We start from the raw sequence: 21,264 nt of genomic DNA on the forward strand, positions 1-21,264 counted from the left end.
TTTTTTTTAAGATTTTATTTACTTATTCATGAGAGACACACAGAGAGGGGAGACACACAGGCAGAGGGAGAAGCAGGCTCCCTGTGGGGAGCCCAATATAGGACTTGATCCCAGGACCACACCCTGAACTGAAGGCAGGTGCTCAACCACTGAGCCATCCAGGAGTCCCTTTTCTAGAAGTTTTTTATGTCTTTTTGTGCTTTACAGTTAGGTCTGTGATTCATTTTGAGTTAATTTTTATTAAACATTTTAATTAAATTAAAATTTGTTAAGTCTATGTCTGGATTTAGTTTTTTTTTACATGTAAATACCTACTTGAAAAGATTATACTTTGTCCATTCCTTTTTTTTTTTTTTTTTTTGCTGCTTTTCTCCCAAAGCCTTTGATCCTTTGTCAAATATCAGTTGACTATCAGTGGATCTATTTTTGACATATAAATTTTTTTAAACATTCCTTTTTAATCTGCATTTCATCATATTCAAGAGTGAAATAATATTTTTTGAGTAACACTCATTTATGAAAGAGAGAAAAATAAAATTCAGTGAGGTTTTATCCTGTCAAGAATTTGAGGTAGGAGGTATATACCTAATCTTTACAGGCACCCTCATTTACTCTATAGATAACTTAAGTGATTCTTCAAGGGTAATTTCGACTAGTCCCAATTTTTGTGCAAATTTTAGTCATATATTATGACTCTGTTGTACACTAGAATGGCTATTCCTTGTCTTCTTCTTTTCATTTGTCCCTTAAACATTCAACATATTTCACTGACCTCTTGTTTACTATTGTTCTTTATCAGGCTACTGATGGGTGAGCTGCTAAAAGCTTAAAGAGTTTTGCTGTAGTCTAGAAAGCTGTAGTAGTATACTTTTGAGATTATTGCATTGCTCAATGAGTGGCAGTTTCTGGCAATAGAGCAGTGCTCTCCAAAAGAATTATGATGCAACCACTTCATACCTGTCAGAATGGCTGTCATCAGAAAGACAAGATACAACAAATGTTGGCGAGGATATGGAGAAAAGGGAACCTTTGTGTACTGTTGGTAGGAATGTAACTAGGTACAACCACAATGGAAAGCAATATAGAGGTTCCTCAAAAAATTAAAAAAAGAACTACCGTATGATCTAGCAATCCCACTTCTGGGTATATATCCAAAGGAAAAGAAAACAGGATCTTGAAAAGGTATCTACACTCCCATGTTCATTATAGCATTTTTTACAGTAGTCATGATACGGAAACAATCTAAGTGTCTATTGAAAAAATAAAGAAGGGACACCTGGGTGGCTCAGCGGTTTAGAGCCTGCTTTCGGCCCGGGGTGTGATCCTGGAGTCCCGGGATTGAGTCCCATGTTGGGCTCCCTGCATGGAGCCTGCTTCTTCCTCTGCCTATGTCTCTGCCTCTCTCTCTCTTTCTGTGTCTCTCATGAATAAATAAAATCTTAAAAAAAAAAAAAGATAAAGAAGATGTGGAATATGTATACACATACATACATACACAAACACACACAATGGAATATTATTCAGCTGTGAGAAAGAAGGAAATCCTGCCATTTGCAACAACATGGATTGACCTTGAGAGCATTATGCTAAGTGAGATAAGTACATAATATCACTTATATGTGCACTCTAAAACCAAATATGCAGAAACAGATTAGAATGGTGATTACTATGGACTGGGGGATAGGGTAAATGGGGAGATATTGGTTAAAGAGTACAAACTTTCAGTTAGAAAATGAATACATTTGGGGGGCACCTGCCTCAGTCGGTAAAGTGCCTGACTCTGGATTTCCCCTGCCTCTTCTTAGAGTATAGCATAGTGGTTAAGAGTGGGATCCAAAGCAATAGTCTTGGTTTGAATTCTGGCATTAACACTTATCAATGTGATCTTAGATGAATTGATTTAATCCCATGTACTGTAGTTATCTTGCGTGTAAAATGAGGATGGAAGCTTTGTAAAGAGGTAGGTATGAAAATAAGATGAGAAAATACATGACAAGTGTCCAGTGTTTATTTCTGTTCAATACAACAACTACAGCCAGCTGCTAGTACAACCAATACTGATAGTAGTTCAGCAACAGAAATATAACTTAGCCCTTTCTTAATGATTTAGAGAATTGTACTGTGCTATGATACACTAGTACTCTTGTGGGCTTATATAAGTATATAAGAATATTTGACCTTACATTGTTTTCTGACAACTTTGCAGTTTGAATTCTTTATACTTCCCCATTTTTGCTATCTATATAACCACCTCTGTCTGCTCTCCTCCCATTTCTGGTTTGCTGCTTCTAATTTATATTCCTTAGAGTCATCATTGAGAACCACTTACCTAAATAATACGGCCTTAGAGGCCCTTCCCATTCTGACCCTCAGCTGTGCTCCTATGCATCCATTCTTTAACTGGCAACTTCTTGACACAGATACCATGTCTGCTTTTGCTGTTTCCTTAGTCAGAAATGCCTTTCTCACTCTTCTCTTGATACCCAGCTTAATCTTAAAGGCTTCATTTTTTTGTTATTCCTTCATTCAGCAAAAATTTATGGAGTTCCAGGCCCTAAGTATTGAGGATAAAATGGAGAATAAGAGAAATGTGATTGCTGCTCAAAAAATTTACAGTTTGATGGGGAAGAAGAAATTATCAAATGTAAGAGCACTTTGTAACTGGCTCATTTCACTTATCATTTGTATTCATTCATGCATTCAGTAAATATTTATTGAGTGTGTGTTATATACCACATATTTTGCTGGATATACAATGGTAAGTAGAGCCACACACGGTCTTTCTTTCATGAATTCCACAATCTAGTGAGAGAAATGGACAATAATTAAAAAAAAAAACAAATAATTAAGCTAAGTAAAGTTTGCATAAAAATGGAGTTAAGTAATGTGAAGGACAGAAATGCCATTTATGAGAGCCTAGCCTTGGGAGTCAAAGAGAAATTCCCTGAGAAGGGTGCCTGAATGATTCTGTCAGTTAAGCCTCTGCCTTCAGCTCAGTTCATGATTCCAGGTTCCTGGGATCGAGCCCTGCATCAGGCTCCTTGCTTAGCAGGGAGCCTGCTTCTCCCCCTCTCCCTCTGCCTGCAACTCACCCTGCTTGTGCTCTCTCTCTCTGCCAAATAAATAAATAAAATCTGAAAGAAAGAAGAGAAAAGAGAAGAGAAGCAAACTGAAGCAAAGAGAAACTCCCTGAGAAAGTGATACCAGAGATATTTGGCAAGTGGAGGTTCCTGACAGATGGAACCGCATGACAGTGACACTTCAGTGGGAGGAAACGTGTAGTGGTCAGGGAACTAATTAAGACCAGTGTGAAGAACTAATTACTGCAGTGTGGCTGGAATAAAAAGTTGGGAAGAGAAAATAGAGTGAGGTGAGACTGAGGTGGGCAGGGGCCACAATGGAGATTGAAAGAAGAAGACAGAGTCTCGAACTATTTAAAAGCTAAAATTCACAGGACTTAGGGATCAATTAGATATGAGAAGTGTGGGAGAGGGAGAGGTACCAAAGGTGACGCCTTAGGTGTTTTGTTTTGTTTTGTTTTGTTTTGTTTTGTTTGTTTTGGTGTGTGAAGAGGAGTGGGAGAGGCAGCCCAAGTTTTATCTTCTATTAATTTGAGATGCCTTTGCTATATCTAAGAGAAGTTTTCAAAGAGTCATTTCTTAAAATTTATTTTTATTTTAATTCAGTATAGTTAACATATAGTATTATATTAGTTTCAGGTATACAACAAAGTGATTCAACAATTGCATACATTACTCAGTGTTCATTACAGTAAGTGTACTCTTACTCCTTAATCCTCTTCACCTAGTTTGCCCATCTCCCTACCCACCTCCTCTCTGGTAACCATCAGTTCTCTATAGTTAACAGTCTGGGTTTTTTTTGGTTTGTCTTTTTTTTCTTTGTTCATTTCTTTTGTTCCTTAAATTCCACATAATAAGTAAAATGATATGGTATTTGTCTTTCTCTGATTGGCTTATTTTGCTTAGCATAATATACAAACTCCATCCATGTTGTTGCGGATGGCAAGATTCTTTTTCCATGGCTATGGACACTTGGGCTACTTCCATAATTTGGAAGCTGCAACAAACATAAAGATTCGTATATCTTTTTGAATTAGTGTTTTCATATTCTTTAAGTACCCAGTAGTAGAATTATGGATCACATGGTAATTCTGTTTTCAATTTTTTGAGGAATCTCCATACTGTTTTCCACAGTGGCTGCACCACTTTGCATTCCCACCAACAGTGTATGAGGGGTTCCTTTTTCTCCACATCCTCACCAACACTTGTTTCTTGTGGTTTTTATTTTAGCCATTCTGACAGGTGTGAAGTGATATCTCATTGTGGTTTTGATTTGCATTTTCCTGATAATGGGTGCTTTTAAGCATCTTTTCATATGTCTGTGGCCATCTGGATGTCTCCTTTGGAGAAATGTCTGTTCATGTCTTCCAAATATTTTTTAAATTAAAAATTTTTAAGTTTATTTATTTTGAGTAATCTCTATACCCAACATGGGGCTTGAACTCACTACCTGGAGACCAAATAGTCATTTATACTTGCATGTTTGGAGTTTAGAACACAGAGCTATGAGCTAGAAATGTGAATTTAGGAGTTATCTGCATAGAGAGATTAATTGAAGTCTCCAGTATGCATGAGTGAAAAGAGATAAGGGCCTTAAAACTAGACATTGAAAAACTATGTAGATGATGGTGCTGAAATGGATTGTCCTCAAGAAGAAATAGGTTCAAGCTGTGGTAAATAGAGTGTGGTTTTGTATGTAATGAAACCTGAGATGACTTGAGAGATGTCCATGTGGTGATGAAGTCTTACAAGCAGTAGGATAGATATAAGTTTGGAGGCTGGACCATGTCTGTTTTGTTGTTTTGTTTTCCCCAGTCCATAACACAAGGCTTAGCACATAGCAAATGCTCAATACATAATTTGTGGAATGGATGAAAGAACGTAGGAACATTTAGATTCAAAGATCTGGACTGAAGTTCTCCACCCTTGCCTTTGTCAGGGAAGCCCTTCTCCAGGTGTCTGCTTAGACAAGCTGCTGACTAGAGATATACCATTATTCATTAAAAATCACTGAGTTAAATGGTCTCAACCTGACAAAATGTTTATTGAAGTGATAGGTGTAGATTTGGGGATACTGTTTACAAATTTCATTGAGCTGGACAGAAAGATGGCTCATTACCAATATTTCCCAAGTACCAGAGTCCCCATACTTACTAGGTAATGAATGGGTAGATATGTACATATTGGAGTGCCTGCTGTGTGTCATGACCCATGCTAAGCATTTTTTTAAAGATTTTATTTATTTATTCATGAGAGACACACAGAGAGAGGCAGAGACATAGGCAAAGGGAGAAGCAGGCTCCCTGTGAAGAGCCTGATGTGGGACTCGAACCCAGGACCCCAGGATCACACCCTGAGCCGAAGGCAGACAGTCCACCACTGAGCCAACCAGGCGTCTCCCCATTCTAAGCATTTTATGTATATTATCTCATTCCTTATAATACCTCTATAACTCATAGATAACAATGGAAAAATTAAGAATCAGAACTTAAGTTACTGCCCAAGATGATATATATTAATAAGTAGCAGAATCAGGATTTTTTTTTTCAGAATCAGGATTTGAACCCAGGTTTCACTGCATTTCCCTTGCTCTTGACTACCATGCTATACAAAGAAATGAATTACTTTTCCTGGCGATAGCACCCAGAGACATTATAGCTATTTGAGATTTTCCTCCTTCCTTCCCTCCCTCCATCCATCTTTTTATTATGATCATTCATTAGATAAGCATTTACATGTTGTCTGTACCATCCCAGGTACAATGCTAGGGCACTAGGGATGTAATCAGTTATAAAATAAAGTTTATGGCTTCAAGATTCAGGCTGGTGGGTAAAACAGACACTGAAATACACAAGTTTAGTTCTGTTGTCATTGAGACTTGCTACAGTAATAGACATATAGAATGCTGCAAGGACATTGAAAAGGATTTTTTTGGGGGGGGGGATTTTTCTAATTCTACCGGAAGATGGAGTGTTGGGTTGAGTAGGAGTGGGAGGAATGGCAGAGAAGTCTTCCCAGTAGAATGGATACTTGAGCTAAATCTCAAGAGAAGACCAGACAGCCTAAGGAATATGGAACCTCTGGGCTGAAAGGCCTGCATGAATAGTAACAGGAGGTAGCAAATGACATGATTAGGATACTGCAGGCAGCTGGTATGAATGGATCCTAAGCTGTATGTTCTGGAATGACAGAAGACTGAGTTGAAAAACAGGGCAAATATAATGGAAGCCTTTATAGGAGCCAGGTATTTTTTTTTTTAAGATTTTATTTATTTATTCATGAGAGAGAGAGAGAGAGAGAGGCAGAGACACAGGCAGAGGGAGAAGCAGGCCCCATGCACCGGGAGCCCGATGTGGGATTTGATCCCGGGACTCCAGGATCATGCCCCGGGCCAAAGGCAGGCGCTAAACCGCTGCGCCACCCAGGGATCCCGAGCCAGGTATTTTTAACGGGCTTTTTTGTTTTTATTTTAAAGGTTGCAAAAGGTTTTAAGTAGGGGAATGACAGTATCATATTGTGTTTCAGAAATTTCCCATTGAATATTTTCAGGGTCAGTTTGTGATAGAGTTAACAAATTTCTGAAACTTAAAATTTTGCTAAGTGAATTTGTTTTAAAAATATTTTAATTCAGAATGATATGAAAGAGGACATCTCAGAAATGCCAGAATGATAGAATTAGCAACAAGGATATTAACAATAGCTACTATAAACATGCTTCATATATTTGAGAAGTTAGAGAGAAATATGAATATGATGAAGAACGAAGTAGAGGATATTTTTTAAAACCCAAATGGAACTTCTAGAGATGAAAAGTATAGTAGCTGAAATGAAAACTATACTACATGAGTTTAAGAGCAGATTAGACACTGTAAAAGAAAACATCAATAAACTTGAAGACATAGCAATAGGAGCTATCCAAAAAGGAGCTCAAAATAATATGAAGGTCATGCATCTATTTGGAAATTAGTGAGCATTTTCTCTTTAGAACTTCCTTACCAGAAAATTTGGACTTAACTATTCCTGCATGATGTGACTGTAGCTGTGGCTGGACAAACCATATAAGATTACTTACCAATTTTTACTCTATGGGATTTTTATTTTGGAGAAGAGGAAATCTTGACAGTCTTAAAAGTCTTTTCTCTGATTTAAAGAAATGAACTTCTGAACTGCAATCCTCAAGGGCCTTTCTCTTGATAATATCTGACACACTCTTTATATTGATTATGTCATCAAAATAAATAGCAAAGCCCAAGTAATAAGAATTCTGCAGTTCTGGACCCTGCATAATCATGTGCTCTTTTTATTTTTCATTAAAGAAAAGCATTCATCTGTATGTTAATTTTATTTAAGTACATTTTGAGTGTTTTGAAGATAAAGTGAAATTTTAGAAGTATGTAAATTGAACATGTCAGATCATATTTGGGAGAAATCTAGGATGTTTCCTAGAATGATCCTGAATTTTCATATTCAAATTAAATACCATGTGGGACGCCTGGGTGGCTCAGAGGTTGAACATCTGCCTTTGGCTCAGGGTGTGATCCCGGGATTGAGTCCCACATAGGGCTCCTTATGTGGAGCCTGCTTCTCCCTCTGCCTGTGTCTCTGCCTCTCTCTCTCTCTCTCTCTCATGAATAAACAAATAAAATCTTAAAAACCAAAACAAATTAAATACCTTGTATATATGGACTACAGGTTTCTGTCTCTTCATGAAAGCCAGACTGGCCTTTGAACAAAAATTGAATATTGATCAACAATTCAGTGAAATAAATTTATTTGACTTATTTGATGAAACATGAATAAGTGAAATTCAGTTAATTGTACCCATTAACACTTTGGGGAGATATAGATATATGTGTTACATGTGTTTATTTATTTATACATACACTTATTTATTTATATAAATAAAAAATCTCCAGAGATACTTTAATGAGTATGTTTAGTGACTCTATGTGTGTCTTTGTGTGTAATCTCTATCCGTCCTTCAGAAGAATCTCTTTTTGGACAGCGGGGTCCATTTTGTATCCATTTGTTGTTCTAACTTCCAATCTTCTCCCAAATGTAATTGTCTGTGGAAGGGACGTCTTTTTCCATATCTACCCAATTCTAAAATTAAACCTCTTTTTGTGGATCCTATTATCCTATACCTATTTCTATTAGTCTTTTTTCTTTTAGGAGCAACTCTTTTTTAAGAAAAAATATTTTAAAGATTTTATTTATTTATTCATGAGAGACACAGAAAGTGAGAGAGGCAGAGACTTAGGACGAGGCAGAAGCAGGCTCCACACAGGGAGCCCAATACGGGACTTGATCCCTGGACTCCAGGCAGGCGCTAAACTGCTTAGCCACTCTGGGATCCCCTTTTTTAAAAAATTTTAATTCCAATATAATTAATATTCAATGTTTTATTAAACCAAAGAAAATGAAAACATTACTTTGGGGAGATCTATGCACCCCTGTTTTTATTGCAACATTATTTACAGTAACCAAGATACAGAAACAACCCAAGTGTCCTTCAATAGATAAATGGGTAAAGAAGATATGATATGTATGTGTTTGTGTATACAGAAACAATGGAAAATTACTTAGCCATAAAGAAAAAGGAAATCTCACCAGTTGCAACAACATAGATAGATCTAGAGGATATAACTAAGTGAAATAAGTCAGAGAAAGACAAATACCATATGATCTGACTCATATGTGGAATTTAAGAAATGAAACAATTGAACAAAGACTCTTAAATATAGAGAACAAGCTGGCAGTTGTTTATTAGTCTTTTATCATTCCTCATTCTGATAGTGACTCGCAAACAAGACTTTAGTGTTCCCTATCTCATACTGTCTACCATACTTCTGTTAGATAATTCTGCTTCTGTGCAATGAGAAGCTTAAGAGTGGTAGAAGAGGGGCACCTGGGTGGCTCAGCAGTTGGGCATCTGCCTTTAGCTTAGGCGTGATCCCAGAGTCCTGGGATCAGGTACCGTATCGGGCCCCCTGCATGGAACCTGCTTCTCCCTCTGCCTGTGTCTGCCTCTCTCTCTGTGTATCTCTCATGAATAAATAAATAAAATCTTAAAAAAAACAAAGAGTGATAGAAGAAATTTTGACAAAATTAGAATCCTTCATGACAGATACTGTGCAATTAACTAAGTCATTTAATCCTTACAAGATCCTTATGCAGCAGATATATATATATGGTTATTTTCTCCATAATTCCAGGACTTAATAGAGAAAGTGACCACTACAGAATCAGGGGGTGTGGATGAGGCAGGCAGTGCTGAGAGTTCCAAGACAGGTGATTCTACAGTGGGGTGAGAGATTTCCCCACCTTCTTTGTACTGTTCTGTATTTCTAAATTGTTCCGTGTTTCTAATAAGCCTGCGTTACCCTTATCAAAAAATAAGTTAAATATCTTATAAAGGAAAAAAGGAAAATGAAAGTTACACCTAGTTGTTATGGTACATCTGGAAAGTACAGGGGAAAAGTGCTCATTGCTTAAATGTAAACACAATTTTTGTAGACTTTGCTCTAGTCTTTTTATATGCGTGTAAACATTTTTACACAGTCATAATTATTTCTCATAAAAAATGAGGTGTGGGCACCTGGGTGGTTCAGTCAGTTAAGCGTCCAACTCTCATTTCAGCTCAGATCGTGATCTCAGGGTTGTTAAGATCAAGCCCCTTTGTTGGGCTCTGCATTAGGCATGTAGCCTGCTTAACATTCTCTCTCTTTCCCTCTCCCTCTTTCCTCCTCACCCCTTAAAAAAAGAAAGAAAAGGGATCCCTGGGTGGTGCAGCGGTTTAGTGCCTGCCTTTGGCCCAGGGCGCGATCCTGGAGACCCGGGATCGAATCCCATGTCGGGCTCCCGGTGTATGGAGCCTGCTTCTCCCTCTGCCTATGTCTCTGCCTCTCTCTCTCTCTCTCTCTGTGTGACTATCATAAATAAATAAAAATTAAAAAAAAAAAAGAAAGAAAAAAAGTGAGGTGCCAGTACTCTCCTATCATGATGAACTGTAAAAATGCTTCTTTCATCCTCACCTCTATCTGGGCCTTCTCCTCTTGTGTTGAATTGCAATCTCTGACATATGTGCACTGCCTAGAAAGCCCCATTTGGTTAACAGATATCAATGTGACAAGCAAGAAAAAGAAAAAGAAAAGCTTATTACTTCTCCTCTTCTAGTTAGCACATACATCATTAATGTGTATGCTATGTTTTTTTATGTTTCTTTCGTGGGTAGAATGATTCAATCTACACATTCATATATTCATTCAACAAATATTTGTTAAGTACCTTCTAGGTGCCAGCCATTTTACTCTTCAGTGAGGATGCAGAGACAATAGAAGAATCCTTGCTTTTTAGGAGAACATAGAACCATAAATTTATAAAAATGTGATAAATATTGTGGAAATATTAATCAAGTTCTGAAAGACCGCAGAGGAGAATCGCTTGGATTCTCTCTTTTAGAGATCCAAATGATTCTCCTAGAGAAGTTGGAAAACTTTTTATAAATAAGAAAATAAAGATGCTCAGAGAGATTTAGTCACACAGCTGGTTAGAGGTTGAATTAGCATTAAAACCAGATCTGACTGCAAAACTGCTCTTTCTTCTACCAAACTAGGCCACAAGGAGGAGGCACCCCTGTTTTCATGGTTTTATAAGTTCCAGATGTCTATATGTAGGGGATTCTTGAGTCATAGACCACAGCTTCTCCCTTTCTCTCCCTATATTTCAAAATGCCACCAATTTCTGAGTTGATCAAAGAGTAATGGAATGGAAGTAAGGAGACCTGAGTTCTTCTAGAACCAGCTTTGCCACTGTTTTAACTGGGTCATTGTGGGCATCTTATTCCTCATTACTAGGCATCTCTTCTCTATCTGTAAAAGTGAGGAGGTTGAAATAAATCTTTCTAAGCTTTTACTTTTTTGTAAGTAATATGTCATGATTTCCTCCTTCTTTTCAAAGTATGTGGCATTTCCATAGGAGCAGGGCTTCCTGAGAGTGTTGGCAAGTTTATACACACCATGGACTTGGCAGAGGGATAGGTGGGGGCAATGGCTGAGGGCTCTTAACTGCCTGGGTTTGAATCTCAGGTCTGTCACTTCCATGCTATTTAATCTTGAGCAAACCACTTAATTTTGTTGAGCCTCACTTTTCTAATTTGTAAAATAGAAATAATAATAAATAACTCAGAGAATTGGTGTGAAGATTCATTGAGCTTATGTATACCTATCTACTACTACTTTGCATGGTGTCTGGCACATAGCACTCAATGTGGCTGATGATACTAATGACTATTGGTACTAGTACTAATTTGGATTCCTGAAGAGCTTTTAGAAGTTAAAATACCATAGTGGCTACTTTTATTAATGATTCCTTTATAAAGACAGAAAGGAACCAATATGTTCATGCATAGAATATGGAGTTTTAGCATTTTCCCCTCCGATATTCAATTAAGGGATCAGAAGCGTTGGAGTATTGCTTGCTGCTAAATTTTACTAATGACCTAGAGAAGACCTCCGTTAGTCTCTCTAATAAAGGGTGAATCATTCATTCCTTTCTTTGCTGTGTTCTCAGTGCTGAGAGCAGGCTACAGCACAGGGTAAGCACTTTGCAAATGTTTTTTGAATGAATAAATGATTCCACACTTTGTTTTTAAAACCCAAGGAGAATAGTAGCACTTGGCAGTGAATCTTTTGGCCTTTGGGTCTTAGCCTGTGACATTTGTCGAGTTTGTTTTGAAGGGGATTTGGGGGCATCCCATGACAATCAAAGCAGAATTCTTCTGATACCAATGTTTGGCTTTCTGCTTTGATCAATAGGCTTATTATTTGCCCTTGAAATCTCTATGGTGCTGGGGAATCACAGACATTCCTCAGGATGATTTACACGGCAATAAATAATCTGTCCGTTGCTTGCTTCATCAGTGTCTGTCCTGTTCATAAAACCCTGGAGGCACAGTGGCCCCAAGGCTGGAGCACTGCTGACATGTTAACTCCAGAACATGTCGCTTAGCTTCATTGTTGTTTTGTTGCACTAATATGCATCCACAATGGGTCTTTAAGGATTGATGTAACTGTAGAAGTTATTTTCCATCTGACTTTATTATAGGTACCATAATTATTTTTTTTTACCTCTGTTATATGGTAGGGTTTGCATCTATCATCTTCTCTAATCTTCACAACTACTTCTGAGTTAGGTGATGTACTCTTTTTATAGAAGTGGAAACTCAAACTCAAGGTGAAGCTTATTTTCTGATATCACAAGGCCCATGAGTGCTGGAGCTTAGATATTTAACTCAGATCTTTCTGGACACAAAGCTCTTAGCTGCCATACCATGACATTCTTTTTATCTAAAGAACTTTCTTCTGCTGCTATATAAGTGTTTGGTGTTTAAGTTAGCAACCTCTTGCAAAGATCCATAAGTTTCCCATATTATTCAGAGATGAATTTTAAATTTCTTAACAGTGTTGCAAATACATGAAATTTATAGTGACAAACATGGCCAGATTACTTTCTTGTTATCCATCCATTTAGCAAATTTACAGTTCCCATTAATTTTAATCTGTCCTTATTACCAGTTTTATATAATAAATATCTCTTAGTCATGACAGACTGAGTATAGATCACCTGAAGTAGGCTCTCTCTCAATAAGCAGAGTTGCAGCTAAAGATTTGTGAATTAATTGGGAAAATTGCAAATCAGGTAGTCAGTGAAATAATTCATTGTCACATCCAATCAATAAACTTTGTAAATCAACTCATTTAATTCAAAAAATGATCTATATAGATCAAGCAACCAATTAAACAATTAGCATACACTTTGTAATTAATTAATTTAAGCATCAATCATATAATTAAAACTCCAAATTTAAGCTGCACAATTTAGAACCCTACTGCCTTGTGAACTATTAGGTTCATGTCTCTAAATGCTAGCAGATTAGCATTTCACAATTCAGCTTTGGAGCAGGGTATCTTAAAGTGTTCTTAATTGACTTTTAAGTTTCTAATTGTCTTTATGATGGTATAGTTTCTCCACTTCTTCTCAGCAAATCGGTTTTTAACTTCCCCCAAAGAAACGGAAGGAAGTGTGTGTTGGCTCTAAAATGGGCAAAGGCTGGAATCTGGGAGTACAAAGTGGATATTTTAGGGATGTGAGGAATGTCCAGAAGTAGTTGAAGGGCCAGTTATTTTGCATCAGGATAAATAAGGCATTTGCTTTTATTCTGTTAAGTATCCTTGGTGTTTGCAATCAGATGTTGCCATATGAATCTGATACTCTTCACAGAAAGGAGTATAGATTGTCTTTGTTACCTTGAGTACTTCTGACCTGGAACAGGTATTTTCTTAATCCTGACCATAAGTCCAAGGCCTCTGATTCCTTTCCCACAGCAATGGTTTTGTTTGTGTCTCTTTTATGGTATTTATTTTATTTATACTTATATTTAGCTAGCATAGTACTCACTTTTTCCCCCTGCTATATTGTAAGCTTCCTTGAGGGCTGATACTAAATATCATCTTTGACTTAAGGGGTTGAGTTCTGCATCTTATTTATGACAGGTACTCTGTAAATGTTTGTTGAAAGAATAGAGCACTGGAAAGGCCCTCGTTTCATATTGCTTTTCTCCCCTTTTTTACTGCCATGTTTTTTCTTTATCAAATGAAATAGGATTTGGGGGAATCTAACTATATCACCAGGCTTTTGGGTAAAAGAACAGCAATGTCCCAGTTTGCTTGCTGGATACCATAGCCTCTGGTCTCCTTGTCCCTCCTTCATCTTGGTATTCACTCACCTTTTTGGTTTTCCTTTCAGTGACAATGTCAGTGCCTACTGCCTGCATATTGCTGAGGATGATGGGGAGGTTGACACAGACTTTCCCCCACTGGATTCCAACGAGCCCATTCATAAGTTTGGCTTCAGTACTTTGGCCCTGGTTGAAAAGTATTCATCTCCTGGTCTGACATCCAAAGAGTCACTCTTTGTTCGAATGTAAGTATTGGCGTTCTTACTGATCTCAGTATCTCACCTCTGCCTTCTAGAATTTTGGACTTGTTTTTGGTTTTGTTCATCATATGAATGATATTGGGTATCTAGATGTCCATTTGTAGTGACTACTTCCAAGGAGATGTTGGGGACAGCATTTGCATTGTATTTCATGCTTCTGCACCTAGATTAAATGGAAACTGCTTTGCAATAGCAAATTGCATGAGGTAAGTCTTTGAACATAGTATCTGTGAACCAGGCCTCTGGACATATGAATGGGGTACTTTGGAGCTGGTGAAGTAAAAATTTTGGGTTTCCTTCTTTCTTTTCATGGACTCCAAGCTATGTGAAAATGTGTATTGCAGCTACTTTTGTGACTTATTTCTTTTCCCATCCAACTTTATTCAAATTAAATATGACTTTTCCTCTTAGTTGCCTTCCTTTAGACTGATAAGGAATAAATTTTCCTGTGCCTTTGGCAGTCTGGTAAAGCCTATAAAAGCCCTTTCTAGAAAATGTGTTTGTAAATGCAGAAAATAAATTCCACGAGAATATGAAAGAATTATATTTAAATACTTCTGAAATTACTAAATGAGTTTGGATATAGTAATATGTATAGCTTTATTAATACATTTATTTTTTTAAATTTTATTTATTTATGAGAGACAGAGAGAGAGAGGGGGGGGGGGCAGGCAGAGACACAGACAGAGGGAGAAGCAGGCTCCATGCAGGGAGCCTGATGCGGGACTCAATCCCGGGACTCCAGGATCACGCCCCGGGCTGAACGCAGGCGCTAAACCACTGAGCCACCCAGGGATCCCCTATCAATACATTTAATACCAAGATCCAGCAGCAGGCCTAACTCCTGAAGTCTCTTGCTTCAAAGTAGTGATGAGTATAAATGATATCTGAGAAATTTGCAACAACTGAGGTGTGCTGTGACATGCGTTTTTTTTCTGTTCATGACAGTCACCAGTACTGCTAATACTACTGTGATTTGTTGACTACATCAGTAATTCAAGGAAATGTTAAATATCAGTTAGAAGTTAATGAAAATAAAAATATAATTTTTGTTTAAGTCTCTAGAGCGAGTTTTACCCAGAGGTCCTGGTTGTTAAAGGAAAGCCTGTAGCATTTTCTAAAGCACAGCTTAAGTTCAACTAACTGTAACTGAGACTGTCCTCCTAGCCCTCTCTTGGGAACAATAGTGATCCTTTTGGCACCCCCTGCTGTTAGTAACCAGCAAATTCACAGTGTATCCTGTGGATACACAGGAGGGATTGCTTTAGAGGACTTTGTCTCTTCAAAACATACTGACTTTGTTTCACATTTTTACTAAAAATAGGATTGTGTTACCTATGATATAGGAACAAAGAAAGAATACCTGGGTACTGGGGGGAAAGGGTGGCTGGCAGGAGGGGATGACTTCCAAGTATTTGTACTTAGGGTTTTACCCTAGTTATGAAGTCTTGTTTGGTGTATGTAACAGTAAATATTTTCCATCTTTTTATGTTTTGGAGGTGCTAAAACAACACTGAAGAATACTGAAAGTAATTTAAAAGTTATCCAATGATTCCTCCATCCTAATATAAGTACTCTCGTTTTCCTATCATCATTTCCACATATATATATTACAGTTTCAAGTCTAGTATAAATATTGTATTATTTTTACTTAAAATTACAAATATTTGGTATCTGTTCGTAGTTCCTATGATGTACATTTATTATGTGCCAAGAATCCAGTCCGAGAGAACCCCTGTGCTCATGGAGCTTACTGTCTAGGAGGGAGACAATTATCAAATCATTAAAATGTAATGAGCAGTACACTGGAAAAGGTGGTGGTACAAGCTGAAGTAGGAGCCTACCAATGGGATGTTTAGATTGTTTCCTTCCTTTGGTTTTAATAAGTGATTCTGTAGAAAAAGTCCTTATCTATATCCTTTTTATTTCTGCTGAATAACTTCCTTTGGACAATTTCCTATGAGTAGGATTATTGGTCAGAGTAGAAACATTATTAGAATTTTCTTTATATTGACAGGTAGACTTCTGAAAGATGTTCCAATTTACAGTGCTACCATTAGAATTCATAAAAGTATCTTTTCAAAGTCTAACCATCAAAAAGTATCATTAGAACTTTATTTCTTTTTACCTTAAAAGATGTATACAGGGATACTTCAGTAGTTTCCACTTGCATTTTTGTTGTTTATTTATAAATGACTGGAAGAGTTGTTCTCATTAGTGCATAATTTTTACTACATAAATATTAACATATGACCATCACATTTTTTTGAACAAGTCCTTTTAAAAACCTGAGTTTTTAAATCAGTGATTTTCCATAGAGGGGGCTCGGGGGTAGGCAGGACATACCTTCCTGGAAGAAGCATCTGAAGACTACACAGGGTCTTCATATGAATCTCAGCTTTTGGAGAATGGCGGGGGTGGGGGGGAGGCAGAGAGTAGCAACAATTGCTTGGAACTTAATACTCTTACTTTCTTACTAAATTACTACCACCATTGTACCCCCACTGCCAAACACACATACCCCAGTCAATCCTTTTTCTTATTTAAAGTTCAAGAGAGCTTATTCAACATGTCTAGAGTGTTTCTGAAAACACAAGGTAAAGTAAAATCTTTATATGTGAGCATTTAGAAAAAAAGTGTCACTAAATTTTCTGTTCTTTTTCTCATTTGTCTGGTGAAATAATACAGATTACTGACCATTTGCCCTATGTGTATTTTCTTGCTTCAGCAACCTTCCATTCACCTTGCTGGTCTATATTCTAGGTTAGAAAAGGCTATCCTACAAATGTAAGACAGAGCAGACCTTTAAGAGTCTCCAGGGATGTGTCCAAAGTTTCAGAGAGTGAAATCCCAACAAAATAACCCCTAACAAGGGCCCCTTGTGTCTTTCTTCCAGGGGAGAATGGGCAGAGGGTGTCTGGGAAGACACTGAACCGAACGAGGAAGAGGGAGCTAGGTTTTGACAATATGAAGTGGATTTGTATTTTCTAATTGAAAGCTATGTATATGTTATTCCACTTAATCTGCAAATAGCCTGGTTTTTATTATGACCATTTTAGAGACGTGAAAACTGAAGCTGACAAGTATTGCTTTCAGGCCTGGATTCGTCCCCATGCCCGACTGAAAAGTCCATGCTCTTGCAATACTATGCTGAGGGTTGGAATGGAGGTGGGGAATCTAGTGCTGGTCTCATCATTCAAGTGAATCCCACTGTCTTAAGGCCAACATTCAGCTACTATATATTATAGTGTAGCAGGTAAAAGCACGGTGGTCTTGAAGCCAGAATGCTTGGGTGCTAATGCTGACTTTCCCCTTACTAGTGTGTGTGTAATCTTCAATGAATTGCTTAACTTTTTTTGTTGCCCAGTCAAATGAGGGTAATAACAATAATGCCTACCTCATAGAGCCATGGTAGGCACTGAATGAGTTGATACATGTAACACACTTAGAACAGTGCCTGACTTAGGTAAGCATTGTCTGAGTGTTTATAGCAATTATTGTTGTTATGACTAGGAAACCCTTGAGGGCAAGAACTGTATTATTTATGTCCCACAGCACCCAGCATAGCTCCATTACTGTGATAGGTATGCTACAAATATTTCTCTTTTTTTAATAATTTTTATTGAATCCATTTTCTTTTCAGGTATATATATTTTTTAAGATTTTATTTATTTATTCATGAGGGACATAGAGAGAGAGAGAGAGACAGGCAAAGAGAGAAGAAGCAGGCTCCATGCAGGGAGCCCAAAGTGGGACTTGATCCCAGGTCTCCAGGATCATGCCCCAGGCTGAAGGTGGCGCCAAACCACTGAGCCACTGGGGCTGCCCACCACAAATATTTCTTGACTCAACTGAATAGATCTCTGCTGCTTCTACATTTTTCTTCTTCCCCTCCTTTGTGTTTTGTAGCAGAGAGGGGCAGCATGTGGGTAGACATTGCCCAGCTGGACTGAAAAATTATTGAGATAGTTTTTGCTAAGTATGCACAGGGGTAGACATTGGAGATCTGTAGAATTCAAATCAGTCCTCTTATGGGAAGACATCCTTTAAGAGGTAGTAGCAAGACCATAAACTCCTTGAAGAGAGGGTACACACAGTCTTATTTAATCTCTATGTCCTTAGTAGCCAGCAGGGCTTCATAGAGAAGGAATGAATGAATCTTCAGGTGTCTGTGGGCTGCTAGGAGGGCCCCTGGCCAAACTTTCTGTCCTGCCTCACTTCCTGGGCCCACCTAGCTTCTTGCACAGGCCGATTCCTGCCTTTTGAATACCATGATGTTCCCAGCTTGCTTTCTGACTTGCAGAGGCCCTCACACCATTCACCCCACCCCTCACACCTTCCATAGACCATCTTTCCCCACTCCAAGTGAGGCCACACAGACTTTGAGCTTCAGCTAATATGGGCTCAAGTTTCAGTTTCACTGGTGACTTGCTATATGACTGTAGCCTCAGCTTCATCTGTGAAATGAGGGAAATAATAACTACCTCATGGAATTGTCATGAGGAAATTTCTTAAATGTAAGTAATACACAGACATCTTTTAAAGGAAAATTAATTCTCCTGAAGCCTCAGTGTTTGCCCAAATTTGTTTTATTATAATGTTGCTTAAATACACTTAAATGTAAAATTCTAGCTATAAATTCCATGTCTTTATGTAATCCAAACAAAATTATAAATTAAATACAAATAAAACTATAACATTAATAAAATACAAATTAACAACTGAAATGCAACAGATGATGTTTTGCTCAGATTAAATCACTGATGTTGGATTTAATGGGTGTTAAATGTTTTACTTGTCAACTTGAGGTTTTTTATTTTCATATGAAACATTGACTACCATATTAATATTTGCCCTTTTAAACACTGAGTGTATTTTTAACTACTAGTCCATTATTTTAATGAGCCAGTTGATTTATAGTGCATCCCTCCCCCCCAATTTTAAATGTGCTTTACTGGAAAAGTAAAGAACATTTCTGCAACAATAACCAATTTATGTCAGTTTGTCCAGGACTTTCCCTGTTGTGAAATTCAAAGTCTTCTACCCAGAAGCACCACCTTCAGCCCCTAGTGAACCAGGATGATTGGTGACTCTACCTTTTGCTCTTGTCAATTGGTCTGTACCTAGTTGGATTCTCTGCCTGATTGATACCTGGTCACAGTGTGACTTGGGCACTCAGAGCCTGAATTCTTCAGAGGTCAACAAACCTGTTCCATAGAGACTTGTGCCCTCTTCTCCCATCACTTTTCTCTATTCAACAAACTGTTTTTGCATGAGACTTGCAGTGATGTCATTTGGCTTTTTTACTGAATCTATTAGTGATGTTAAATCACTAGCTGCTGGAATACAAAACCCCCCAAATCTCACCAGCTCATCCAGCAAGTTGGCAGATTTTTTCTATAAAGGGCCAACTAGTAAATATTTTAGGTTTGTGGGCCATACATACATACATACAGAACTCAGTTCTGCCATAGTAGCAAGAAAGTAGCCATAGACAACAATACATCAATGAACAGGCATGGGATAGATTTGTTGACCCTAGGTTATCCTAGTAAGTTTATTTCTTTAGATCTATCTGGCGAAGGTTGGGTTGCTCTCCTGGGTGTTTCTCCTCTAAGTAGTGATTCACAGCTCCCCAAGCTGGGTAGAGAATGGGGAACAGGAAGGCTAGAAATGGCCTACATCTCTACCTGTTTATCTGTCTATCTATATATCTATATATCTATTGCTTATATAAGTTATTATATATGTAATCTATATGTAATTTTGCTTTTCTAAATATACATCATCTATATGATACATATGTGTGTGTGCTCATGATTTTCATTAAACTAAAAGCAAAATTTTAAAATTCTGAAACCTAGCCTGTGAATTCGTCTGTTGACCGTGGGGGCCTTTGAACCTTAGGTAGGAAATGCTACCATGAGAAAGTTAGCTCAGACCCTGGTATGTAGGAAGTATTACATAGTTGCTATTTTTGTTACGTCTGTCAGAATAATTCACACAAAGGTGTATATGGGGTTTATTTGTTGTTGTTGTTTTTAAAGATTTTATTTATTTATTCATGAGAGACAGGAAGAGAGAGGCAGAGACACAGGCAGAGGGAGAAGCAGGCCCCACACAGGGAGCCCGACACAGGCCTTGATTCCAGGTCCCCAGGATCACACCCTGGGCCGAAGGTGGCACCAAACCTCTGAGCCACCCGGGTTGTCCTATTTGTTTATTACGTATTTACTTATTTACTTGGATTATTTATTATATAATGAACACATCTATCCTAGAAAGATTAAAAAATAGAGCTGTGTTTCTTCCTACAAAAGAAAATTTAAACTTTCACTTTGTTCCATCATGCAAGGTAGTGACTTTAAGTTATAGAATTATGTATTTTTAAGAAGAGGAGAGGGGTGCCTGGGTATGGCTCAGTAGGTAGAGGAGCATCTGACTCTTGATTTTGGCTGAGGTCATGATCTCGGGGTCATGAGACTGAGCCCCTTCTCAGGCTCTGTGCTAGGTGTGGAGACTCCGTGGGATTCTCTTTCTCCCTCTCCTTCTGCCCCTACCCCTATGCCCCCAACTCCTCCAACTTCCGCGCTCATGTGCATGTGTTCTTTCTCTCTCTCTCTCTCTCTTTCTGGAAGAAAATTTTAAAAAGAGGAGTAGTTAATCCTAAGTGAGTCCCACAGTTGTTCTGTGGAGAAGAATATGAAGCTGGATGAGTTCTGATGTTCTTACTGAGTTGGTGGCACGAGACCAGCTTTCTCCTCCCCGGCCTTGTTCCAGGAAACTCCTGGATACAGAGTTGTTGTTTGAGGAGGGAGAATGGATTACACTAACAGTTTGCAAATTAGGAGCATGCTAATGGAAAATCTCTCCTTCACCAGACAGGCAAGTGGATTTCTAAGATACCCATTGTTTGTAATTGGTTTTGGACAGATCCAATGTGTATATAAACAGGAGTCCCTAACTTGTTGACTGCTAGCTGCTCTGAGCCTAAACATTGAAGTTATATGGATATCAGGAATGTGGAAGGGGAGAAGTAGAGGAATGAGGGAATCTGGTTACCTCCCAAAACTAAATAACTAGATCTCAACTGGTTCCCAGTATCTGAAGAAGTGCTTCTTGCCAGCAGTGACCAAGCCAAGGCCTGCTGGGCCTTTAGACATAGTAGGACAAGGGAGGATGAGAT

General features: G+C 38.0%; 1 protein-coding gene across 15 annotated transcripts in view; it reads left to right on the forward strand.

Annotated features, from left to right (window-relative positions):
* Positions 1-21,264, forward strand: part of MAPKAP1 (MAPK associated protein 1) — a 253,255-nt gene that overhangs the window by 125,981 nt on the left and 106,010 nt on the right. For all 15 annotated transcript variants that reach the window (XR_007413273.1, XM_049115024.1, XM_049115026.1 and 12 more), the window contains one exon: positions 13,887-14,063. Coding sequence is in view for 14 of the 15 variants with exons in the window: in XM_049115024.1 (XP_048970981.1) it covers positions 13,887-14,063 (177 nt within the window). In the remaining variant the exon portion in view is untranslated. The remainder of the gene's footprint in view (positions 1-13,886; positions 14,064-21,264) is intronic.

Source organism: Canis lupus, chromosome 9 (assembly GCF_003254725.2).
Source record: "Canis lupus dingo isolate Sandy chromosome 9, ASM325472v2, whole genome shotgun sequence".
Lineage (NCBI taxonomy): Eukaryota > Metazoa > Chordata > Mammalia > Carnivora > Canidae > Canis > Canis lupus.